This window comes from Toxorhynchites rutilus, chromosome 2 (assembly GCF_029784135.1).
Source record: "Toxorhynchites rutilus septentrionalis strain SRP chromosome 2, ASM2978413v1, whole genome shotgun sequence".
NCBI lineage: Eukaryota > Metazoa > Arthropoda > Insecta > Diptera > Culicidae > Toxorhynchites > Toxorhynchites rutilus.
Genome location: NC_073745.1, coordinates 171,292,880 through 171,320,535, shown reverse-complemented (window position 1 = coordinate 171,320,535; position 27,656 = coordinate 171,292,880). Strand labels below are relative to the sequence as shown.

The window sequence follows — 27,656 nt, the reverse complement described above, 5'->3', positions numbered from 1 at the left end:
TTTCAATGCCAACTATTCGGACTCATTCCATGAATCATTTGCTTGGTGCGTTAGTTTGCTGAATCAAACGCTAGTTCAAAGATGAGGAGGAATACTTGGTTGCTATTGAATAATGTAGTTGTTGAACATATGGAAATCTAGTTTTATTTCCTCTTTCTATAAATTACTCTAGAGATAAAGCATGACTGTCATGAGATTAATAATCGGAATCTCGCATACTCTTGTACTCAGCTTTGTCTTACTCGTTTAAATAATGAGAAGAATTTAGTATAGGTAAACGATAGAATCATTTTGACGTAGGACTACGTCTAACCGGAAGATATAGGGGGTGAAATGGAAATCTAGGCACTGAACAAGTAGGAAAAAATGCAAGATTTGGAACGCTTATAACTCGAGCATTTCTCAATAGATCGCAAAGGTTTTTGCATCAATTGATAGGAAATATATCTACGCATCTATCATAACGAATAACATTTCATTTTTCTTGAGATAAATAATTGAATAATTGTAAAATATCAAGCATTGTCAAAATGCACTATGTGCCCATTTTTGATTGGTCCATTTTGCGCTCCTCAAATCGTACCGGCCAAAACGGGCAACCAGAGCAGCAGCGAAATAGAATGAAGCACGATTGGAAAGGAAAAAGAAAAAAATGAACGAAACATTGGTCGCAGTCTCACACATGCGTAATTCTCTACCAGCCAGTCAGCTTAAAAATCCCCGCTCCACTGCCGTAACGATCATTCTCATTCAAACCGTACACCACATCATTTCGCATCAGAACACATCAACAAACCAACCCAAGCAGCCATGTCTGGACATGGTAAAGGAGGAAAATGAAGGGAAAGGCAAAATCCCGCTCGAACCGTGTTGATCTGGAGTTCCCCGCAAGGGTAGCTAGGCCGAGCACGTTAGTACCAGTGCACCAGTCCACCTAGCCGGCGTTATATAGTTTCGGCCGCCGAAGTGATCGAGTTAGCTGGCAAAGCTGCTCGGGACGATAAGAAAACCCGCATTCGGAACAGAACACATTCGGTTCGGTGGACACCAAGACAACAGGCAGTTGCAGCGATTGGCGAGTGGCAAACGCAATCGCAAAACGGCATCAGGTAGCAGAAGAAAAAAGTTTGTTCTTTATACAAACTGCTTTGATCCAGAACAAATCCAGAACAAGGCGGCATCGAGGGCGTTCGAAATGGTTTTTTTCAAAACCACGAGTACTAAGTTTTCTAAACTGGAACCATTCCAAAAAAAACAAGGCGCTTTTCAGGGCCATTAAACCTCCCAAAAAAGAGTTTAGGAAATACAGTTCAATGCTTTCTAAAACAATATCCAAAATAATAATAAAACACAAATTGGTTTTTTTCATAATTTGTTTGCTAGGATATGATGAGTATGTGAATTTGGCAGTTGTTCTGAGCTTATTGATTTTCACCAATTCTTAAATTGCTTCTAGATTGAAAGTACAGTAATTTACACTTATCTCGACATTTAGCTAATTGGACGGACCTGTAATGCGACATATTTAGTTGGACATTTTTGTAAACATAGAGTTCGGGGTCCAAATTATGACCCCACATTGAAAGTCGACACTGTACCACTGTGATCGCAAAATGTTCAATTACAGGTTAAAATTACCTCCAATCCGATACTGAGTGGTGGTAATGCGACGTGCCATTGAATGTAATTTACTGTCACAAGCTGGATGGGAAGAAATTTTCCAATTGTGAAAGCTGTGGCGAGTGGCAAACGCAATAGCTAAACAGGAAGGTTTAACCGAACAAGATGGGAATATCGAGTGATAACAAAAACACAACACCAAAGGTTCTTTTCATATCAACATATTCATAAAGAGTAAACAGTAAACTAATCCATTTTTCAGGTAGATAGGTAGGTATTCACGTAGGAGAAGAAAATAAAACAATATTATTAAAATATATATTTAACAAAAGCTGTCCCCTTTGTATAGTCCTACGTCACTCCGGTTATGTCCCCGACATTACCCACCCATCTTTTTTAAGAACCGTTTCTACCATTTTGATGAATAATAATATCTTCTATATCTCAGAATTAACCCGAATTTATCCATCTCATGATCAGATAATTTGAGTTACTTCCATATGGGATTCTAAAGTTTAATCCACTTATCCTTTCCATTCTCGTGTAACTTGATATACGCGATATGAGATTTGATATAATTATTTAAACAGATACTGGTCAGTAGCGTCGGTCAGAAGCATAATTTTCATATGAACCATCTGATGAGTTTCAAGAATTTGCCAAAAGGAGAAAATGAATCAGATTTTCTTTTGACGGATATCAAAATTATGGAAAAAGAACTAGAGAATAATTTAAAAATTATTAATTTAAAAGCTTTGCAATGATAGATTCTTTTTTTCTTATTTATATTTATTTTAAATATCTAAAGATCAAAAAAGTCTTGTCCACCAATTGAAAATGTTTGAATTACAAAAATCAGCTCTGCAATGTTGGAAAAACATTACAGTTATTATTTGATATTCAAAATATCAACAAATCAATTCTATACATAATCAATCATAATTATCGTTTTGGACCAGTGGCCTCCATTGCCATTTTATAGGAGTGGCAACTCTCTGTTAGTCTAATCCTTAAAATAGAAACAAAAAATTTCTATTCATTTAAGGCAATCGAAATTAGAACTTTCGCCATGTTTCCACCGGTCTACGGGAGCTACATTTTTAGCCCTCAATTATATCCCATAGCGCATTTATCGAATCCAAATAAACAAATTCACGTTCTCTGTATTCGTCAGGATTTCGTTCTAAAAATGCCACCAAGCTGGTAAATGGCTGTTTGGTTAACTTTCTTTCTCTAAAAGCAAGGCAAGATTCAAAATGTTAGCAAAAAAGCTAAATAAATCCGAAATTAAACTTACTCCATTCCGCGTGACTAGCTTCCTCCATCTGAAACACAAGTGACAAATATACTTATTTTTCCCAGTGACGTGACAGTATCGTGGTATTCATAATAACACCGAGTTCATCAAAGTTGTCACAACGGATGAACTCTTCCGGATTCCACACACACGGTGACAGCAGTAATAACGTTGTATACAATTCACTTCCTTTTCATCGTGAAGTGACGTTCGTGATCAGGCCCAATGATAGGTGTGGGAACACTCCCTCTAAATCCAACGCACAAAAAACGCTACTTCCAGCTAACAAAATGGGTGGGTTATATCTATGATATAACCGCAAGGTTGACGTGGGACTATCTTAGCGTAGCAATCATTTGTTTGTATTGATTAAATTTTTGATTGAATAGAACAATTCCCGAATTCAATTGAATTCAATATATTTGCCATGTGAGTAAAAAGATTGTATTATTCCATATAAGATCAATTCATGCATTCGTTACAAGTAAATTTAATGACAGTCCTTTTACGTTTGGTATGACGCTTAGGACAAAACATGTGAACGGAAGAATTATCAAACGATTATTTTATTTTACGTTTCCTTCTGAAGTTTGCATCCTCAAGTGTACGTATTTCTCGAACCGCGAATTTGCTTGATTTGATGAACTTCAGGCACTCAGTTTCGATTTTGACATATACGTCGAACGCATATTGTTTAATCAACAGGCGTCATCGCAGCAATAGGTTATCAACATCTTGCCCAATCATCAAATGGTATGCGTAGGAATTCAGTGAGCAGAGTATATGAAGGCATATCTTTCAATGCAATCTTGAATAGCCGGGCCAAAGCGTGGTGTTCGTACCCACTTTTGTAATCCGTGTTAGGAAAACACTTTTAGGAGTGCAAAAAAACCATGCAAGTGTAGAAGTACCCCCGGAAGACCGTATTAAAGGAAACATATTCTAGTTTGCACAAAGGCAAGCGAGTACAAAAGTACCCGCAGTTTGCATTTATTTGCTGAGCCGATTTCCCCAGACATCTTGGTTTTGAAGTCTGTGTTAAGCAAACACATTTCAGTCGGTACAAAAATGCCCTCGACTTGCATGAATTTGCAATGCCAATTTCCTCAGACACCTTGGTTCTAAAGTCGGTGTTGGGGAAACACATTTCAGTTGGAACAAAAATACCCCCGACATTCATGTATTTGCAATGCCGATTTCCCCACGCTCCATGGATTGGAAGTGTGTGTTAGGGAAACACATTTCAGTCGGAACAAAAATGTCCCCGACTTACATGTATTTGCAATGCCAATTTCCCTAAGCTCCATGTTTTTGAAGTCTGTGTTAGGGAAATACATTTCAGTCGGAACAAAAATACCCCCGACATTCATGTATTTGCAATGCCGATCTCTCCAACGCTGCTTTGTTTTGAAGTCTGTGTTAGGGAATTTACTTTCATGTATTTGCGATGCCGATTTTCCCAAGGCTGCTTGGTTTTGATGGCTGTGTTAGGGAAACCGTAGATCGGGCCAATCAAAATGAGGCAGTTAGGGCGTTTAGATAACGTTCAACATTTTACAGTTATTCAATTGTTCATCTAATGAAAAATAACATTTTATTAAGTACGATAGAAGCGTAGAAATATTCCCTATCAATTGATGCCAACATCTTTCCGATCCAGTAAGAAATGTTCGAGTTATAAGCATTCGGAATCTTTCATTTTATCCTGCATGTTCCGTGTTTAGGTTTTCATTTTACCCCCCATATACTCCGGTTAGACGTAGTCCCACGTCAATATCCTGAGCAACTGGCAATGAATAGGCATTCGGTATAATGACCGTGTTAATAGAAACTTTGTAGTCAATTACTAATCTTTTAATATTGTTTGTCTTCACAACTACAACCACAGGTGATGCCCACTCACTAGTTTGGATAGAAGTTTGGATCTGAAGTGTCTATATAATATACTTATTTGATAGGTGTTCGAATACACTCTAAAATTCAACTAATCTAAATTGCAATTCAGTATACAATACAGAAACGATTATTTTCATGAGATCACTCTCAAACAGATTCGCCCCCACCTATCACAGGATATAAATTACCCACCTATATACAGGATATAAATTACAAAAAGTGAATACAATGAACATAAGCATAAAACAAACTTGGCTTTAAAATTTAATGATAAAAGAAAATGCTGGTTTCGTTAACACCTTCTCGTACGATTTAATTTCGAAAAAGCACACCAAATGCGAACACTTCGATGGGTCACGCATCGAGTAATTTCACTTCTCTGCTGAGCGTCTTAAAAGCTTGTGATATGAAAGCGCACCACAAGAGAGACTCAATGTTGTACGTTATGGCACAATCATTTCTTCATTTCTTTATTTCGTCAAACTATAGTAGACAACAAATTACATACATTACATTACAACTACAATATACTTTTTATAGCTATCTTTATGAAAATCAATTATAAGAGGTATCATGTCTTTAGTATTAATAATAAATTACGAACTGCAACGCAGCAAACATATATGACAAAACTGTAATTCACGAATACAATGATTTCAGTCAATGACTTTTTCAATAATTTCTTCGTCATTGTCACATCAATTACATTACTGTACTTATTGTACGTTCACATCATTCTATTAAGTGGACCATTCATAGCATATAAAGTTCGAAATGAAGTTGGTTTGAACAAATTTCGTGCTTGCAAGGCTCGTGTTGGTGCATAAAAATTTAGATTTTCAAGTAAGTTTTCAGAGCTAATCCTGTGTGAAACTAAGTCAATTAAACATGAAATTATGGCATTTTCTCTGCGTTTCTCAAGTGTTTCAATATTTATTAACATACAACGAGCTTCATATGGGGGAAGGGGAGATGTTGTCCAGCCTAGCTTTCTCAGGGCAAATAATAAAAATTGTTTTTGTACTGATTCTATTAGATTGGAGTGCAGTTCTTAATAGGGTGCCCATACAACACTGCAATATTCTAAAATAGATTTTTCAAAACTTATATACAATGTTTTTATTGTGTATGGATCACTGAAATTGTAACTAAATCTTTTTATGAAACTATTTGCATTATTGATCATTGAATTGTAATGTTCGCCAAAAGTGAGTTTCGAATCAAGAATTATACCTAAATCTCCAATTTTGACGCATCTCTCTACAGTTTCAAATCCTAGAGAACATATGAAGTCATAAGTCTTATGTTTTCGAGTATACGATATAATATTACATTTTTTCACATTAATATCTAAAAGACTTTTCGCGCACCATTCGAAGAAAACATCTACTTCTTGTTGGAAAATCACAAGGTCACTACATCTGGTTACTTCCTTTAGCCTTGCTGAAGTCTGTATAAAGAGTCTCGACAACGTTGCCTCTATCCATTACCGCAAGAGAATAAGATACAAATTCTAACAGATTTGTGGCAGTGGATCTTCCTTTATAAAAACCATGTTGATTCGGTGAAATATAATGTTTTAACTAATTAAACATTTTAGTATTGACAATAGATTCAAATAATTTGGGAATACAAGATAATATGACGATGCCACGATAGTTATTTATGTCAGAACGGTTACCCGATTTGAATATGGGTAGTAGGAATGATTTTTTCCAGACAAAAGGAAATATTGCCAATTTTAGCGATAAATTGAAAAGCAAGGACAAAAGATGAACGAAAGCCGATGCCAACTTTTTCAACAACATTGGAGGGATACCATCTGGCCCGGGACCTTTAGACGAATCTAGACCCTCCAGCGCGATAAGAAGTTCATTAGCGGTAATATTATTAATTGAGACCGAGTTTGCACACTCGGGTAAAAACGAAAAATAATCGTAATCTCGAACCACGTTATTTGTTGTGTAGTTACCTTGGAAAAAACGGGCGAATTGATTACTAATATTACTATCATTTGATCCAACGTATTCTCCAAATTTCATACTTGATGGAAAATTATTAGATTTCATCTTATCACTGGCAGAATTAAAAAATTTCTTAGGATCGAATTTAATATTATTTTCTATCCTTGTAATATACCTTTCATATTCTAGTGATATTTTCGCATCAAGGTTTTTACAAATATCTTTGTATATGATTAAATTATCCAAAGTTTCGCTGGCTTTGTATCTTTTATGAGCTTTTTGGTTTTTGTTTTTGAGATTTTTAAAATCACGAGTGAACCATACTGGTGTTTTTGAATTTGTATTAAGTTTTTTTTTCTTGTTGGAACATGTTCGCTTATGATTCTATACAGATCACCATCAAAAATTTCAACAGCTTTGTGTATGTTCCTTCATATTTAAGTAGAAATGACCAATCGGCGGGGCGTGTACTTGTGCTATCGATAAATAAAGAGTATTCTATAGCGGTGTGGAATTTTTCATTTTTCCAAAGAGGACATTCAGCTTTCGAAACATGGAAATCTTCTGTGAAATTAGTAAACAACAAGTCTAGGAAACAATTTAGTTCATTTGAAATAGGATTGATTTGCCAAAGACCTAGTTGGCTTGTTTAATCGAAAATAAGTTGCAATGTCTCATTTTCGCCTACAATCGGGAGTAAGATTGATTCGTTCTCCTCGTCTACAATGAAATCAATTGTATTTTGATTGAAGTCCTCGTAAATATGGATTTTAATATTAGGGTCGAGTTAATCAATAAATGACTCTGCAATATTTAAAAATTTCTCATAAGAATGTTTTTTGGCAAAATTAGGAGGGAAATAGATAGATACAAAAACATGTGTTTGGCCATTTATACATACTTTAACCCATACATCATCAAATTCTTTATGCTGTTCACTGGGAATACGAACTGCGTTTAACAAGGCATTTACAGTCATGATTACAACCCCCCCCCCCATTTTTTATCACACAATGACAAATCCCAATCACACCTAAACACGTTAAAAGTGCTACCAAATAATTCTTCACTTTTCACTGTGTCGTTCCAACTGGTTTCAGTGGCCAGTATTACATTGTACAGGCAAGCATCGACTGTTTTATATATTTGTTTCATTTTCGCCGCACTACGCATTCTATTGAAATTTTGACAATAAATAATTATTTCAAGTAAACCAGTATGAACTAAATCTTCATCCGAAGAATGCGTCAGTGGTGGTGAAAACTCGAGCAACCGTTATTGGTCGTACAGCAGCATGGCATGCACCTGTGAGATGATGAATGTAGCTGCGTTGTGTGTGGAGGTTGATGGTCCACAGGATATGGGTTAAGTGAGACTCGATGTTGTACGTGAAAGGGTTAATTCAATGTAAAGTACGAAGCATTGACGATTGACGAGAGGAAAAATTTGATTCAACCAAGGTATCATTTGGAATGTCCGTTAAATGTTGAAAAACACAAATTAATCCACCTAGAAGTGATATTGCACATGGAAGCTGGTGTGTAGTTCACATTTGGTAATTTGATTTTCACTCAAGGACCCGAGGCATTCCTTAGGAATGAAATAAAGAGTCTTCACTGTCCATCTTATTCCAATTATCCTTTTGACATAGGACTATGTCTTTGATTTCTATATAGGGGGATCACTCTACGAAAAAAATGTAACGATTCATGAGGAAGTTTGAAACGCATATTACTCAAAATCGTTATTGCGACATATGTTGTGTTATATACCATTAGACAGGAAGTTTATCCAGCATTTTTTTTGCTTAAAACATGAACAGGGAATATAGTAAAAAAAACTCACAGGAGGGTTGTGTCCTAGACACGACCGCATAGTTGACGTAGGATTCCGTTAGGCTTTCTGTTGATTTTGGATATGTTTGAAAGATTATGTTAAACTCTTTGATAATGACATGGTGGCCCTGAAAAGGGCCGTTTTGTTTGGTTGTTGGGTATTGTTTGTTCATTCCACCAGTGTTTACCGAGCGATGATAACAGAAGGATAGTAAACAGTCGTTGGATGGTGCGTATCAGATAAAAGATGCCGAAGTGGAACGAGATATGAGTGTTTGTTCAACCAAATGCGATTTTTTACTGGACTAACAGCAACTTTGTTTACTATATTCACTGCTTAACTATATAACTATTCGCTTAACTTTGTTTACTATATTCACTGTTTATGTCTTAAGAAAAAAAAATGAGAAATTTCCTATCTAATGGTATACAACACAACAAATGCCGCAATAATGGTTTTGAGTAATATGCGTTTGAAAACTCTGAATAAATCATTACATTTTTCGTAGAGTGACCCCTTTATATAGAAATCAAAGACATAGTCCTATGTCAAAAGTTAACAATCGTCAAGATTAAAATGGGTATGTTTTCTTTCAATTGCACTAACCTCCCCGCTTTCCTCCCCGGCGCAATGAGCAATATTTTTGCCTAAATTCGGGTGTTAGCTAACAATGTGAGTTGATGCGTATAATGAATTATTCTCTATTTACCAATAACAGGCATTTATCAGTTACACCCAGGTTTTTTTACGCGGTTTTTTTTTGCGTGGTTTTTTCAATTAACGCGGTTTTTTTTACGCGGATTTTCCAATTAACGCGTTTTTCCTACGCAGTACGTATCCCCCGCTCAAAAAAAAACCTGGGTGTATTGTATTGTATGTTGCCGAATTAATTCATGCCCAATTCACGTTTTTATCGTGTTGGTCTTGTAACCACCAATTTATGTAATTGAGGTCTAGGACGTCATAATATCGAGCATGTTGTTTGGTTACGTAAAAAATGCAATTGATGAATTTAACTGGCTGCTGATTTAGAAGTACAAAGAGTATACTCACGCATATCAGATTATGATAGCTTGAGTACTCGCGATCTTAATATTATGCTCCCCATATATATAAAGGGTGTGTCACATCAAATTGCATCACGGAAAAAACGCTGTAGAAATTCGCCCAGTAGACCGATCCTTTTGAAAATTTTAGACAGTAAAATAAAAACTATTAAACAACTTTTGGCATTTTCTTTTTATTCATACTTCGAGCCCAAGCCCGTATGCTCGCACCTTCCTCTTTACCCCGTCCATAAGGTTCTGTACAACGTCAGGTTGTAGTTTTTTTTGAACAGAAATCCATTTTCTCTTGAAGTCTGCCTCCGATTTGACAACTTTTGGGTTCTACCGGAGGGTCTGCTTCATAATCGCCCAATATTTCTCTATTGGGCGAAGCTCCGGCGCGTTGGGCGGGTTCATTTCCTTTGGCACGAAGGTGACCCCGTTGGCTTCGTACCACTCCAACACGTCCTTTGAATAGTGGCACGAAGCGAGATCCGGCCAGAAGATGGTCGGGCCCTCGTGCTGCTTCAATAGTGGTAGTAAGCGCTTCTGTAGGCACTCCTTAAGGTAAACCTGCCCGTTTACCGTACCGGTCATCACGAAGGGGGCGCTCCGCTTTCCGCAAGAGCAGATCGCTTGCCACACCATGTACTTTTTGGCAAACTTGGATAGTTTCTGCTTGCGAATCTCCTCCGGAACGCTGAATTTGTCCTCTGCGGAGAAGAACAACAGGCCCGGCAGCTGACGAAAGTCCGCTTTGACGTAGGTTTCGTCGTCCATTACCAGGCAATGCGGCTTCGTCAGCATTTCGGTGTACAGCTTCCGGGCTCGCGTCTTCCCCACCATGTTTTGCCTTTCGTCGCGGTTTGGAGCATTCTGAACCTTGTATGTACGCAGGCCCTCCCGCTGCTTGGTCCGCTGGACGAATGAACTTGACAAATTCAGCTTATTGGCGACATCCTGGACCGAATTTCTCGGATCACGTCTGAACTGCTTAACTACGCGCTTGTGATCTTTTTCACTGACGGAGCATCCATTTTTGCCGTTCTCACCTTCCGGTCGATGGTTAGGTTCTCGCAGTATATTTTTAGTACTCTGCTGACCGTGGATTGGACGATTACCAGCATCTTACCGATGTCCCGATGTGACAACTCCGGATTCTCGAAATGAGTGCACAGAATTAATTCACGACGCTCTTTTTCGTTCGACGACATTTTTCCAAATTTACGAAAAATTGACAGTGAAGCATGGCCAACGTGATCTATACACTCTTATCTGATTATAAGCGAAAGCTGAAGATATAATTCCTAAAAAATAAATTTCTACAGCGTTTTTTCCGTGATGCAATTTGATGTGACACACCCTTTATTCCTAAGAAACCCGCTTCACTTCCTCGAATTCACATGTTCATACTCCTTTCCCTTTCCTATACATAAACAGAACTTAGCACCGAATGAGATCAATTCACTACAGCAGCTACACGAACTTCCCGAAAGAGCAGTCATGGCCTCAATATATTAGGCTGTCAAAAAAGTCCTGCGGTATTTCCGCGAGGTGTCGTTGTAAGCGCGTAGTTCTAGTTGTATTCATTGTATCGAGTCATACTATAGCTTGTTGGAAAGGTATTTTTGCGCGCTATAATATAGTCCTTGACAGTGTTTTGTTTGGTTAAGTCGTTCGTGAGTTATAGTGTCGCAAATATGGAGCAAAATAAAGAGAAAATCCGACATATTTTACAGTACTACTATGACAAAGGCAAAAATGCATCTCAAGCTGCCAATAAAATTTGTGCAGTTTATGGACCCGATACAGTTTCCATTTCCACCGCACAACGATGGTTTCAACGTTTTCGTTCTGGTGTAGAGGTCGTCGAAGATGAACCACGCTCCGGAAGGCCTGTCGTCGAAAATTGCGACAAAATCGCTGAATTAGCCGAGAAAGACCGGCATAGTAGCAGCCGTAGCATCGGCCAAGAGCTGGGGATAAGTCATCAAACCGTTATTAACCATTTGAAGAAGCTTGGATTCACAAAGAAGCTCGATGTATGGGTGCCACACACGTTGACGCAAAAAAACATCTTTGACCGTATCGACGCATGTGAATCGCTGCTGAATCGCAACAAAATCTACCCGTTTCTGGAGCGGATGGTGACTGGCGATGAAAAGTGGGTCACTTACGACAACGTGAAGCGCAAACGGTCGTGGTCTAAGCCCGCTGAAGCGGCTCAGGCGGTGACCAAGCCCTCATTAACGGCCAGGCTGTGTGTTTGGTGGGATTGTCAAGGAATAATCTATTATGAGCTGCTTCCCTATGGAAAACGCTCAATTCGGACAATTCGGACCTGTACTGCCAACAACTGGACCGCTTGAAGGTAGCACTCATGAAGAAGAGGCAATCTTTGATAAACAGAGGCCGCATTGTCTTCCATCAGGACAACGCCAGGCCACACACTTCTTTGGTGACGCGCCAGAAACTCCGGGAGCTCGGATGGGAGGTTCTTTTGCATCCGCCGTATAGTCCGGACCTTGCACCAAGTGACTACCACCTGTTTTTGTCCATGGCGAACGAGCTAGGTAGTCAGAAGTTAGCCACAAAAGAGGCCTGTGAAAATTGGCTATCCGAGTTTTTTGCCAATAAGGAAGCGAGCTTCTATAACAGGGGTATTATGAAGTTGGCATCTCGTTGGGAACAACTCATCGAACAAAATGGCGCATATTTGACTTAAAACAGATGATTGTAACTAATTTTCTGAACAAATGAAAATTCAAAAAAAAATACTGCAGGACTTTTTTGACAGCCTATTACATCACCTGGCTATAATGTTATTGCAACCTCCTACGAACAATGCAATTTTGATCTATAATATATTTATGTAGTCAAAGATTTATTTGACTTAGGCATATATTCATGTAGATGTTAACTATTAAGACTTGTGTTTAAAAATGATAAATGTTGACTCCTTGTCTTCTCCTGCATAATTGAATAAACAGAAGAAAAGGGTGGTAATGGCTTTTATATTTTTGTGTAGATTTTTAAAAAGAATGTAGTTCCGGATTCTATCACGTTATCTCATCTAACCCGTTTAAAGGATACAAGTTCATACAGGAAACGGTTTTTTAAGGCATCCATTTGATCAAAAGAGAAAAAAAATAGATTTTGAACAATGAAAAACATAATTCAAATGCAATTGCTACACACAATCACAGGCTTATGTCAAGATTCCATCCGTGCCCCATAGGCCCAGACCCATCTACTGTTTTACCCAACAGTACAATTTTTTAAATAATTTAAAAATACATACCGGAATATAACCACCTTTGAATTAATTTTTGATATTATACCATAATAGAAAAAAAATCCATTTGCTCTTCCTTTTTCACTTTTGTCCAATTGTCCAATTGGGTGGTTCAAATATTGTTGAATATATAAAAAGTTCTAATTAACACAAATATGAAAATCAAAATATAATTCAATCAATCATGTGTTCATCTTACCCCCAATATCCATCTCACCACACTTTCCATATATGTGTATACTTTTTTGTGTATAATGTGTATACTTTTTTGCAGATTTATTTCACAATGGAATTAATTCCAGAAGGTAGAAACTTCATACTGGCGAAGGAGGATGAATTGCAAGACGTCCTTAAAGTGTTAGAGAAATATTTTCCGCACGCAATGAAGGTAAGCTTTAGATATTCATTTTATAAGTTTACAAGTAGTTTTGGGTTAATTAATTGCTAGTTGCATAAAAAAAAAATCTATAGTTTTTCAACAACATTTTCTGGAAGTCTATCGCTCATTAAAAATGTTTTATCATAAAAATTTCTTCGACTTAAATTTGACGTATTTCTTTGAATTTTGAGACACATTGGCCGAAAAAAAAACAGGAAGTGGGTTATATCTATGGTACAACCGCAAGGGTGACGTAGGATTATCGTTGATTTAGAGATCATTTGTTTGAAGTTGAATCTAAATCCATTCTGAATGAATGAATAAATGAATATTTGGGGGACTTCGAAAACGAGAGCGTTACGTTGGAGGCACAAGGTTTTATGCATCCAATATAGGATACGAAAAACCTTGTTCTGAAGAATAATCTTCAGAAGCTAACCTGCTAACTGTACTTGATTGACAAATCACAAACCCAAATGTATTATATGGATATTTTATGGATAGAAAACATTAAAATAAACTCTTTCGCTTGAATGTAATTTTCAATTCCAAGGGGAACTGGCAGATTATTTTCCAGCAACGATTAGATATTTCCACATTTTCCTCGATACTGGAAGCCCACCAGTGGTTAATACTAATTCGATAACCACCTGTTAATAGTACTTGATTGAAAAATATTTGGTCACAGTGTTACATGGATAGAAAACATTCAAATAAACTCTTTCACATGAATGTATTTTTGAATTCCCAGAGGAACTGGCAGATTATTTTCCAGCAATGATTAGATCTTTCCGGAACTTTCTCAATGTTGAATGGCATCCAAACGGAACGAATTCTGCGCGTGTATGTGTGGATCCTTCGCCGCCACCTCCTCCAGCACGTTAGGCAACGATGTTGTCTTGTCGATGTCCTCACGAAAAATGAATGTGTCTCACCACCAGAATATCGCTTGAGTATGCTTTTTGTGTGTGATTGAATCGAGAGAAGGTGTGGTTTACGATGGCAATATGGAAGGCAAACTAGAGGGGAATGAACTCTCTGAGCTCGGAACTTTCGGCGACTGAGCAATAATCGATTGCGGGCGCATACAATATTGGATACGGAAATATCCTACTGATGGGGAAGAATAATCTTCAGAAGATATCCTGTTAATTGCGATTGATTGAAAAATCACAAAACCAAATGTATTTGGTCACAGTGTTACATGGATAGAAAACATTCAAATAAACTCTTTCACATGAATGTATTTTTAAATTCCCAGAGGAACTGGCAGATTATTTTCCAGCAATGATTAGATCTTTCCGGAACTTTCTCAATGCTGAATGGCATCCAAACGGAACGAATTCTGCGCGTGTATGTGTCGATCCTTCGCCGCCACCTCCTCCAGCACGTTAGGCAACGATGTTGTCTTGTCGATGTCCTCACGAAAAATGAATGTGTCTCACCACCAGAATATCGCTTGAGTATGCTTTTTGTGTGTGATTGAATCGAGAGAAGGTGTGGTTTACGATGGCAACATGGAAGGCAAACTAGAGGGGAATGAACTCTCTGAGCTCGGAACTTTCGGCGACTGAGCAATAATCGATTGCGGGCGCATACAATATTGGATACGGAAATATCCTACTGATGGGGAAGAATAATCTTCAGAAGATATCCTGCTAATTGCGATTGATTGAAAAATCACAAAACCAAATGTATTTGGTCACAGTGTTACATGGATAGAAAACATTCAAATAAACTCTTTCAAATAATGTATTTTTAAATTCCCAGAGGAACTGGCAGATTATTTTCCAGCAATGATTAGATCTTTCCGGAACTTTCTCGATGCTGAATGGCATCCAAACGGAAAGAATTCCGCGCGTGTATGTGTATGTAGCGATGTCTTCCCGGAGAACCGTTTGTGGCATCACTCTCCTCCCGATGGATTCCCTTCTGGCCTAGGGTGCACAAACAGGCTCTTGTTGACACCGTTCATCCGCGCTTTCATGATAAACGAAGAGCTTCACCACAACAGCGACAACATGCTCCAATCGCTGTTCAATTAGAACTGAGTGGATTTCCGAGCGACGCTCGCTTATATACCGATTGGTGATTTCAATAGCCTGTTTTGAAAGCAATTTTAAGACTATTGAAACAAGTTTTTGGATCAACAAGACGGGTGGGTAATGTCGGTGACATAACCGGAGTGACGTAGGACTATACAAAGGGGACAGCTTTTGCTAAATATATATTTTAAATATATTGTTCTATTTTCTTCTCCTACGTGAATTCCTACCTATCTACCTGAAAAATGGATTAGTTTACTGTTTACTCTTTATGAACATGTTGGGGGTTCTGAAAAGAACCTTTGGTGTTGTGTTTTTGCGTTTTTTTTTACAAACTTGATTCTTGATTTTTTTCTGAAGGCTTTGTACTTATTAAATGTTCAATGTCGGGCATCTTTCGGCGTATACACATATCGTACAATCAAAATGATGGCTGTGATAGGGAATGCACAGGTGGTCATCAGCTCATTCACTATCATATATTTTACTATTGAGCACATTACCGTACCTTAAGCTGTGGTTTCGGAGACGAATGAATTGTAAGATGTGTAGTCTCCGCAAACAAAGTAAATAAAAATGAAAAAGAACTGAGGTTGAACTGAGACGAACTCTACGATCTGTCGAGAAATAGACGAGCTATAAGCGTTCTGAAAAACCAACAGTAAATACAGGGACGGATGACCTTCGGATTAAAGTCCTTTAAAATAAGAACAGAGCAGCAGGAAATACATAGCTCATCGTGTTGCTCCTTAGTTATTTCTCTATGCAATGCAGATGTAACGTCAGTCAATTTTCAACATCAGTTATCAACTAAAGAAAGCAGTTCTTGCTACCGAGAAAATTCGTTAATGCCATCCTGCATACAATGTGTTGTAATTTGAAGCCACTTTTAATTCGGAAACCATACATGGGTTTGTGAAAACTGAATGATCAATTTAAAAAACCCCAACCACCAATAAGTTCAAGAACAAGCATAAACAAAAAAAATCAGTTTTTATTATATGTCATATTATGTCACTTTACAATGCATTGGTATTGTGAAAAACTTCTAATAACTCTTCTTTGAATGGTTTAATGGCCCTGAAAAGCGCCGTGTTTTACGGTGGCTGGTTTTGCCACCAAAGCAGTCTGTATAAACAAACTTTTTCTTTCTTCTACCTGCTGCCGTTTTGCGATTGCGTTTGCCACTCGCTGAAACTAGTTAATGCCACCGAACCAAATGGGCTCTGTTCTGCAGGCGGGTTTTCTTATTGTCGTGAGCAGCTTTGCAAGCCAACTCGAGCACTCCGGCGGCCAACATTCTATAACCGCTATTAGGTATACTGGTGCTCCGGCACCAATCTGTTGATGCGATGCGATTTTAAACGATGCCGTACAACCACACTGGTTTACGGTTTGAAAGAAAATGATATATTTTTTTGGGATCCACGCGTTTTATACACTAACGGTACACACTCACAGGATAGAGACAAATCGGCAGACTCAGCCAAAGGGGCGCGTCCAACGAGACGAACGAATGAGCGTTAAAAGGCAGCGATGGCAAAAAAATACATCTAGAGGCGAATGAACTGCAAAGTTTAAAGCCTCTTAAAAACAAAGAAGAAGAAGAAGAAAAATACATTCATTACGATTTGTTCGCTCGTTGGATTCACATGCAGGCTAAAAAGGGTCCTTTTCAGGATCACAAAATTATCTTCAATCTAAAGAGTTTATTGTTTTGTTATCACTCGATATCCCCATCTTGTTCGGCTAAACCTTCCTGTTTAGCGATTTGTTGCCACTCGCCACAGCTTTCACAGTTGGAATTTTTTATTCCATCCAGCTTTGTGACATGTTGTACAGTAAATTACATTCAATGCGACGTGCCGGAGCCATTCAGTGTCGCATTGGAGGCGATTTTAACCTGTAATTGAACATTTACGATGACAGTGGTACAGTGTCGACTTTCAATGTGGGGTCATAATTTGGATTTCTATGTTTACAAAAATGTCCAACTAAATATGTCGCATTACATGTCCGTCCAATTAGCTAAATGTCGAACTAATTGTAAATTACTGTACTTTCAATCTGGAAACAATTTAAGAATTGGTGAAAATTGAATAATCAGGAAAGTCCCCAACTATCAATAAGCTCAGAACAACTGCCAAATTCACATACTCATCAGATCCTGGCAAACAAATTATGAAAAAATCAATTTGTGTTTTATTATTATTTTGGATATTATTTTAGAAAGCATTGAACTGTATTTCGTAAACTCTTTTTTGAAAGGTTTAATGGCCCTGATAAGCGCCTTGTTTTATGGAATGGTTCCAATTTAGAAAATTTTTTATACTCGTGGTTTTGAAAAAAACCATTTCGAACGCCCTCGATGCCGCCTTGTTCTGGATTTGCCACCAAAGCAGATTGTATACAGAACAAACTTTTTTTTCTGCTACCAGCTGCCGTTTTGCGATTGCGTTTGCCACTCGCCACTCGCTGCAACTGCCTGTTGTCTTGATGTCCATCGAACCGAATGTGTTCTGTTCTGAATGCGGGGTTTCTTATCGTCGCGAGCAGCTTTGCCAGCTAACTCGATCACTTCGGCGGCCGAAACTATATAACGCCGGCTAGGTGGACTGGTGCACTGGTACTAACGCGCTCGGCCTAGCTACCCTTGCGGGGAACTCCAGATCAACACGGTTCGAGCGGGATTTTGCCTTTCCCTTCACTTTTCCTCCTTTACCATGTCCAGACATGGCTGCTTGGGTTGGTTTGTTGATGTGTTGTGATGCGAACCGATGTGGTGTACGGTTTGAATGAGAATGATCGTTACGGCAGCGGAGCGGGGATTTTTAAGCTGACTGGCTGGCTCGAGAATTACGCATGTGTGAGACTGCGACCAATGTTTCGTTCATTTTTTTCTTTTTCCTTTCCAATCGTGCTTCATTCTATTTCGCTGCTGCTCTGGTTGCCCGTTTTGGTCGGTACGATTTGAGGAGCACAAAATGGACCAATCAAAAATGGGCACATAGGGCATTTTAACAATGCTTGATATTTCACAATTATTCAATTATTTATCTCAAGAAAAATGAAATGTTATTCGTTATGATAGATGCGTAGATATATTTCCTATCAATTGATGCAAAAACCTTTGCGGTCTATTGAGAAATGCTCGAGTTATAAGCGTTCCAAATCTTGCATTTTTTCCTACTTGTTCAGTGCCTAGATTTCCATTTCACCCCCTATATCTTCCGGTTAGACGTATTCCTACGTCAAAAGTAATAAATATAGAACGCGTAGACATTTTATCTTTCGAATGAAGTGTTTATCATACCATTTCGTTCAGTTGTTTAGGAGCTATTAACGCTCAAAATCTCGGTCTCCGGCGTAACGCTTTCGTTTTCGAAACTTTCATTTTACACCCCGGTATAGAAATGAAAGACGTAGTCCTACGTCAAAAAAAAAATTCCGCGCGTGTATGTGTGTGTGTGTGGCGGCTGCTTCAATGTCTTCCCGGAGAACCGTTTTTCGATGCTGATACTCTCTTGGTCACTATCTCTTCTCCTCCTGATGGCTCGGCTTTTCTGCCCTCCCTCACAGTTCCAAACAAACTGCATGTCTTTCAGGTTAGGTCAGGCTAGGTAATGAATATCTCGATCCCTCGATTCCTCGCCGTCCAGCTCGTTCAATTATGATGTTACTTTGTCGATGTCCTCACGAAAAATGAATGCGTTTCACCACCAGAATATCGCTTAAGTATGCTTTTTGTGCGTGATTGAATCGAGAGAAGGTGTGGTTTACGATAGCAATTCGGAAAGCAAACAAGAGGGGAATGAACTCTCTGAGTTTGAAACATTCGGCGACTGAACAATAATTGATTGAAAATTATATAATTTTCGCGATGCGAAACATTTTCCGTTGCGCGCGCATGCAATATTGGATACGAAAATTTTCTACTGATGGGGAAGAATAATTTTCAGAAGCTTCCATGTTAATTGCGATCGATTGAAAAATCACAAAACAAAATGTATTTGGTTGCAGTGTTATATGGATAGAAAACATTAGAATAAACTCTTTCGCATCAATGTATTTCTCAATTCCCAGGGGAATTGGCAGGGTATTTTTCAGCAACGATTAGTTTGTTCCAGATTTTCCTCGATACTCGAAGCCCATCAGTGGTTAATGCTAACTCGATAACCACCTGTTAATAGCACTTGATTGAAAAATATTTGGTCGCAGTGTTACATGGATAGAAAACATTAAAATGAACTCTTTTGCATGAATGTATTTTTCAGTACCCAGAGGAACTAGCAGATTATTTTTCAGCAACGATTGAATCTCCCCGGAATTTTCTCGATGCTGAATGGCATCCAAACGAAGAGTTCCGCGCGTGTATGTGTGTGTGTGGCGGCTGCTCCGAACTCTTCCCGGGGAACCGTTTGTGGCATCACTCTCCTCCTGATGGATTCCCTTCTGGCCTAAGGTGCACAAACAGATTCTTGGTGGCACCGTTCATCCGCGCTTTCATGATAAACGAAGAGCTTCACCACAACAGCGACAACATGCTCCAATCACTGTTCAATTATAACTGAGTGAATTTCCGAGTGGCGCTCGCTTATATACCGATTGGTGATTTCAATAGCCTGTTTTGAAAGCAAATTTAAGACTATTGAAACAAGTTTTTGGGTCAAAAAGTAACAAGTATATAACGCGTAGACATTTTTTCTTTTGAATGAAGTGTTTATCATACCATTTCGTTCAATTGTTTAGGAGCTATTAACGCTCAAAATCTCGGTCTCCGGCGTAACGCTTTCGTTTTCGAAACTTTGATTTTACACCCCGGTATAGAAATGAAAGACGTAGTCCTACGTCAAAAAATTCCGCGCGTGTATGTGTGTGTGTGTGGCGGCTGCTTCGATGTCTTCCCGGAGAACCGTTTTTCGATGCTGATACTCTCTTGGTCACTATCTCTTCTCTTCCTGATGGCTCGGCTTTTCTGCCCTTCCTCACAGTTCCAAACAAACTGCATGTCTTTCAGGTTAGGTCAGGCTAGGTAATGAATATCTCGATCCCTCGATCCCTCGATTCCTCGCCGTCCAGCTCGTTCAATTATGATATTTTCTTGTCGATGTCCTCACGAAAAATGAATGCGTTTCACCACCAGAATATCGCTTAAGTATGCTTTTTGTGCGTGATTGAATCGAGAGAAGGTGTGGTTTACAATAGCAATTTGGAAGGCAAACAAGAGGGGAATGAACTCTCTGAGTTTGAAACATTCGGCGACTGAGCAATAATTGATTGAAAATTATATAATTTTCGCGATGCGAAACATTTTCCGTTGCGCTCGCATACAATAATGGATACGAAAATTTTCTACTGATGGGGAAGAATAATTTTCAGAAGCTTCCATGTTAATTGCGATCGATTGAAAAATCATAAAACAAAATGTATTTGGTTGCAGTGTTATATGGATAGAAAACATTAGAATAAACTCTTTCGCATCAATGTATTTCTCAATTCCCAGGGGAATTGGCAGGGTATTTTTCAGCAACGATTAGTTTGTTCCAGATTTTCCTCGATACTCGAAGCCCATCAGTGGTTAATGCTAACTCGATAACCACCTGTTAATAGCACTTGATTGAAAAATATTTGGTCGCAGTGTTACATGGATAGAAAACATTAAAATGAACTCTTTTGCATTTTTTGTATTTTTCAGTTCCCAGAGGAACTGGCAGATTATTTTTCAGCAACGATTGAATCTCCCCGGAATTTTCTCGATGCTGAATGGCATCCAAACGAAGAGTTCCGCGCGTGTATCTGTGTGTGTGGCGGCTGCTTCGAACTCTTCCCGGGGAACCGTTTGTGGCATCACTCTCCTCCTGATGGATTCCCTTCTGGCCTAAGGTGCACAAACAGACTCTTGGTGGCACCGTTCATCCGCGCTTTCATGATAAACGAAGAGCTTCACCACAACAGCGACAACATGCACATTCGCTCTTACATTCTTGGATGGAACTACTTTGTTCTCTATAACGAAGGAAGGTATATTCGGACGATGAAGCGATTTTGCGAAGAAGAATGTTTTTTTGGAAATTTTATTAAACAATTTGTCACAATCAAGATCAAAGTTCAGTAATCTTCATGAATTCCTTACCATCTAAAAGTTTGTTTTCTGAAGATATTGGCACCTAACTATCTGCAACTGACACTTTCTGCCTAATTAATTATAATTCTTCTTGTTCAGTCCCTGAAGAGAGAGAAACATTGGTTCGCAAATTTCACCCCACCTCCTTTCGGTGATTCTTCTGCCACGAGGCATAGCGGTCTAGCAGCGATGAGAAGGAGTAATTTTCCAACCGCGAAACTGCGAAGAACAAGGTAGAACCGTAAAAGAAAGAGAGCAACATGTTGAGAAATGTTTTTTCCTCCACAATATTGGAACCAAGTGATGAGTTGAATTATCTGTGAAACGTGAATAAAGTGCCCATGTGTTTTTATGCTTGATTCTTGTCGCCTCGTGTTTTCTTTCGTTTTATCAATTAAACAATTCCCAAGAGTGTTTTCGCTGTGAACTTTACGTTCAAGCGTCTATAGGCACATTTCCACCGGTGAAACGTGCACAATCCGACCAGAGCCTCCGCTCTCGAGACTATCGAATCAACACCTGTAATAATTGTCCACTCATCAAACAAAATGTTTTCATCTATCTGAACAGGATTTTTTTTACTAATGCTACTTTGGATCTCTACCCAATATACTGCAATGCATTTATTATGTTGTTTTCCTAATAGACCAACCTTCCATTTTTCAATGTACTCAACGCAGTATCTTGAAACATTTCCACAGTTTTACATTCTGTCAAATATATACCGGGAATTTGTGTTTTTAAAGAAAATTCTCCAACGAACAATCCAGGCATCGAAACACGATAATTCGACGTATTTTATTTTTTTATTTTTCGGTGGGATGAACGTGGGATTAAAATTTGATCGTTCAAGCAGGTCAGATCGCAACTCACTGGTCAAAAATACTTCATGCCCCTTTTAAAACTCCACCCCACATCTGAGCAGCAGGCAATCATCCAGAAGGAGTAGCTTGAGGTGCTGGTAAAAAACTTCTTTCCGCTCTTTTTTCGAGTCATATGGTGAAGGGGAGATATATAGTACGAAGTGCTTGTCGGAGTTGAGAAGGTGATGTGGTCTTTTTGCCGAACCTGGGATCAGCCCATTATGCCAAAAGATCACTGGAGGATGGATCGGCTGGAGATAAACATCGTCGCGAAGACCACCAACCTTTCCAACATTCCCCAGCTTCGCCCGATAGAAAACTTTTGGGCGAATGTCCAAAATAAGGAGACAGACGACCACCAAAGCCACGAAAAGGTAAAATAATACGCCGATATACATCTTTTCATCGGCCATAGTTCAGGTTCCGGCCAACTTCCGTAAGACCGCCCAGCGCTTCATTCACGATACTTCATCAAACAACTCTGCCTCTTCCTGTCGAGTATACACTAGTTCTTTCGGCTTAATTAAAACGTTAAGCCCTGACCGAGCTAGGGGACCAAAGATGAACATTTCGTCTGACTCACGTTGGTCCCTGCGGATCAATAGGGGACTTTTATAAAAATCATTTTCCAATTTTGTTGCTGTCGCTTCCAGTTGACACTCTCTAAACAAAAAGCCCAATGTCTGTGCGACGAAACCAGCTCAACGTATTAAACTTTGGATGCGTTAGAAGCACTCTTGAACAGTCTGCCAAATAAAAGTTTTTTTTGAGGTTCATCCATTTAAGAAAATCAACATGATCAAATTGTAATATTGAAATCTATTGATATCGCGGGACATTTTCGTTTCTTTTGCCAAATGCGGGACGTTTCGCGGGACGGAATCTTACGCGGGACATTTTGTTGATCGGTCTTGACAATTACCATCCTGCCTTGGAAATACATATTAATCTAACGATACCCGTCCGGTTCGACAATATCGTTGAAGTGCATGAGCTCGACCTTCGAAGAACCGATTTTGTTGCATTGAGGCTTTTACTTGCCCAGGCAGATTGTCAGTTCCTGGATTTCTGCGCATCGATAGATGAAGCTGTTTACTACTTCGAGGAGGTCGTGGGCAGAGTGATACCTGAGTGTGTACCGTTGAGCAGAACTGCGCCGAAGCCTGCCTGGTCTAATGCTCGACTACGTTATTTGAAGCGACTGAGATCGAGGGCGCTTAAGAAGTACTGTAACAGGCGTAATTCAGTCACCAAATATTTGCTTTCAGCAGCCAGCAAGGAATACCGAAAGTACAATCGTTTCCTTTACAAAAGGTATATTAGGCGCATTCAGGACAATCTACGGCGTAATCCAAGGCAGTTCTGGTCGTTCGTTAAAACAAAAAGGACGGAGGATGGACTACCATTGGAAATACACCTGGGCAAAAGAATTGCCTGTATCCCATTTGAAAAATGCAAACTCCTGGCCGAGCACTTCAGAAGTGTCTTCAACGATCGCTCCGCTTCGTCGATACAGATTGTAGATGCGATAAGGGATACTCCCAGAGACATTTTCGATTTTAATATCATTAGGATTTCATCAGCCTGTGTCGAATCTGCCATAAAAAAACTGAAATTTTCCAACGCTGCTGGTCCTGACGGAATTCCCTCCTGCGCACTGAAGAACTGCTCTTCTGAGCTTATATTACCGCTGTCTAAACTGTAATATATCGGTACAGCAGGGTGTGTTTCCAACTCGTTGGAAATATTCATTTATGTTTTCGGTTCACAAGAAAGGTGACTCATGAATATGGAAATGGGGGCGCAAGTGGATGCTGTGTATACCGACCTCAAGGCTGCTTTCGATAGAGTTGATCACAACATACTGCTTGCCAAACTCGAGAAGCTTGGTGTGTCTCCAAGGCTCACTCTTTGGTTCAGGTCGTACCTTACCAATCGAAAACTGTGTGTGAGAATTGGAACGGATATCTCGGAAAACTTCACTAACAGCTCCGGAGTACCTCAAGGCAGCAACCTTGGACCGTTGCTTTTTTCTATATTCTGGAATGAGATTGGGCTGATCCTCCCAATTGGTAGTCGATCGTTCTATGCGGATGATGTTAAAGTTTTTATGATAGTTCGAGGAATGGCTGATTGCCTGCGACTACAGCACCTGCTAAACAGTTTCAGTGAGTGGTGCCTAAGAAATTTCCTTTTACTGAGTGTACAAAAATGCAGCGTCATTACATTTCACCGAAAACTCAAGGCGATAACATTTACATACTTGATCGATCTGCATCCTTTGCTACGCGTAGAGTAGATGGTAAGCCAGGCAATGTTTGCAGCCAAAGTGCTGTTGGGAGAAATAGATAGCCCTGGTATTCTTGCTGAAATGAACGTCTATGCACCTGAGAGAGTCCTCCGGTCTAGAAGCTTTCTTCATCTTGGACCACGTTTGGCGAACTACGGCGCACACGAACCAATTCGCTTTATGTCAGCACGATTCAATATGTATTACGAATTGTTCGACTTCAATCTATCAGTTGAAGCTTTCCGTGGTCGGATTCAACGTGGACCGCCGGATCAAGGATGATTACTGGACGAAGTCGCTTCCTATTATGAGTTGTGATGAATGTTTATGTTTTTTTGACGTAGGACTACGTCTAACCGGAAGATATAGGGGGTGAAATGGAAATCTAGGCACTGAACAAGTAGGAAAAAATGCAAGATTTGGAACGCTTATAACTCGATCATTTCTCAATAGATCGCAAAGGTTTTTGCATCAATTGATAGGAAATATATCTACGCATCTATCATAACGAATAACATTTCATTTTTCTTGAGATAAATAATTGAATAATTGTGAAATATCAAGCATTGTCAAAATGCACTATGTGTCCATTTTTGATTGGTCCATTTTGTGCTCCTCAAATCGTACCGACCAAAACGGGCAATCAGAGCAGCAGCGAAATAGAATGAAGCACGATTGGAAAGGAAAAAGAAAAAAAAGACGAAACATTGGTCGCAGTCTCACACATGCGTAATTCTCGAGCCAGCCAGTCAGCTTAAAAATCCCCGCTCCGCTGCCGTAACGATCATTCTCATTCAAACCGTACACCACATCGGTTCGCATCACAACACATCAACAAACCAACACAAGCAGCCATGTCTGGACATGGTAAAGGAGGAAAAGTGAAGGGAAAGGCAAAATCCCGCTCGAACCGTCTTGATCTGGAGTTCCCCGCAAGGGTAGCTAGGCCGAGCGCGTTAGTACCAGTGCAGCAGTCCACCTAGCCGGCGTTATATAGTTTCGGCCGCCGAAGTGATCGAGTTAGCTGGTAAAGCTGCTCGCAACGATAAGAAAACCCACATTCGGAACAGAACACATTCGGTTCGGTGGACATCAAGACAACAACAGGCAGTTGCAGCGAGTGGCGAGTGGCAAACGCAATCGCAAAACGGCATCAGGTAGCAGAAGAAAAAAGTTTGTTCTTTATACAAACTGCTTTGGTGGCAAATCCAGAACAAGGCGGCATCAAGGGCGCTCGAAATGGTTTTTTTCAAAACCACGAGTACTAAGTTTTCTAAATTGGAACCATTCCATAAAACAAGGCGCTTTTCAGGGCCATTAAACCTTCCAAAAAAGAGTTTAGGAAATACAGTTCAATGCTTTCTAAAACAATATCCAAAATAATAATAAAACACAAATTGATTTTTTCATAATTTGTTTGCCAGGATATGATGAGTATGTGAATTTGGTAGTTGTTCTGAGCTTATTGATTTACACCAATTCTTAAATTGCTTCTAGATTGAAAGTACAGTAATTTACACTTATCTCGACATTTAGCTAATTGGACGGACCTGCAATGCGACATATTTAGTTGGACATTTTTGTAAACTTAGAGTTCGGGGTCCAAATTATGACCCCACATTGAAAGTCGACACTGTACCACTGTCATCGCAAATGTTCAATTGCCATTGAATGTAATTTACTGTAAAATATGTCACAAGCTGGATGGGAAGAAATTTTCCAACAGTGAAAGCTGTGGCGAGTGGCAAATGCAATCGCTGAACAGAAAGGTTTAGCCGAACAAGATGGGGATATCGAGTGATAACAAAACAATAAACTCTTTAGATTGAAGATAATTTTGTGATCCTGAAAAGGACCCTTTTTAGCCTGCATGTGAATTAAACGAGCGAACAAATCGTAATGAATGTATTTTTTTTTGCCATCGCTCCCTTTTAACGCTCATTCGTTCGTCTCGTTGGACTCGCCCCTCTGGCTGAGTCTGCCGATTTGTCTCTATCCTGTGAGTGTGTACCGCTAGAGTATAAAACACGCGGACCCCAAAAAAATATCTTATTTTCTTTCAAACCGTAAACCCGTGTGGTTGTACGGCATCGGCATCGTGGACGTAACAAAGGAGGACAAGTTAAGGGAAAGGCAAAGTCCCACTCGAACCGTACAGGTCTCCAGTTCACTGTTGGTCGCATTCAATGATTGCTCCGCAAGGGTAACTAGGCCGAACGGATTGGTGCCGGAGCACCAGTATACCTAACAGCGATTATAGAGTTTCGGCCGTCGGAGTGCTCGAGTTGGCTTGCAAAGCTGCTCACGACAATCAGAAAACCCGCATCAAGAACAGAGCAGCTTCGGTTCGGCGCTCATCAAGACAACAATTAGTTTCAGTGAGTGGCAGTGTTTCTCCGGCACGTCGCATTAAATGTAATTTACTGAACAATATGTCACAAGCTGGATGGGAAGAAATTTTCCAACTGTGAAAGCTGTGGCAAACGCAATAGCTAAACAGGAAGGTTTAACCGAACAAGATGGGAATATCGAGTGATAACAAAAACACAACACCAAAGGTTCTTTTCAGAACCATCAACATGTAACATGTAAACAGTAAACTAATCCATTTTTCAGGTAGATAGGTAAGTATTCACGTAGGAGAAGAAAATAAAACAATATATTTAAAATATATATTTAACAAAAGCTGTCCCCTTTGTATAGTCCTACGTCACTCCGGTTATGTCCCCGACATTACTCACCCGTCTTTTTTAAATATTGTTTTATATTTTGACCACAATGTGTTTTTATGTGTTTCTATCAATGTATGACGTGAATATGTGAGGTTTTTACACCACTTTGGCTTTTCCCCACCGATTTTTCAATATGACAACAAATAGTCAGATGAAATAAAGATTTAAATAAATAAATAAATAAAAATGTGAGACTGTCCCGCGTAACGCGGGACGTCTGGTCAGTTTACTCTACACCCTTCAATTGGTAGACAAATTCGTTCACTGCG

General features: G+C 39.3%; 1 protein-coding gene across 2 annotated transcripts in view; it reads left to right on the top strand.

Moving 5' to 3' along the window:
- The window catches only part of LOC129764681 (uncharacterized), a 96,539-nt gene that overhangs the window by 7,731 nt on the left and 61,152 nt on the right, over window positions 1–27,656 (top strand). For both annotated transcript variants that reach the window (XM_055764028.1, XM_055764029.1), the window contains exon 2: window positions 13,229–13,342. In XM_055764028.1, the coding sequence (XP_055620003.1) occupies window positions 13,241–13,342 (102 nt within the window). In that variant the 5' untranslated portion in view covers window positions 13,229–13,240. The remainder of the gene's footprint in view (window positions 1–13,228; window positions 13,343–27,656) is intronic.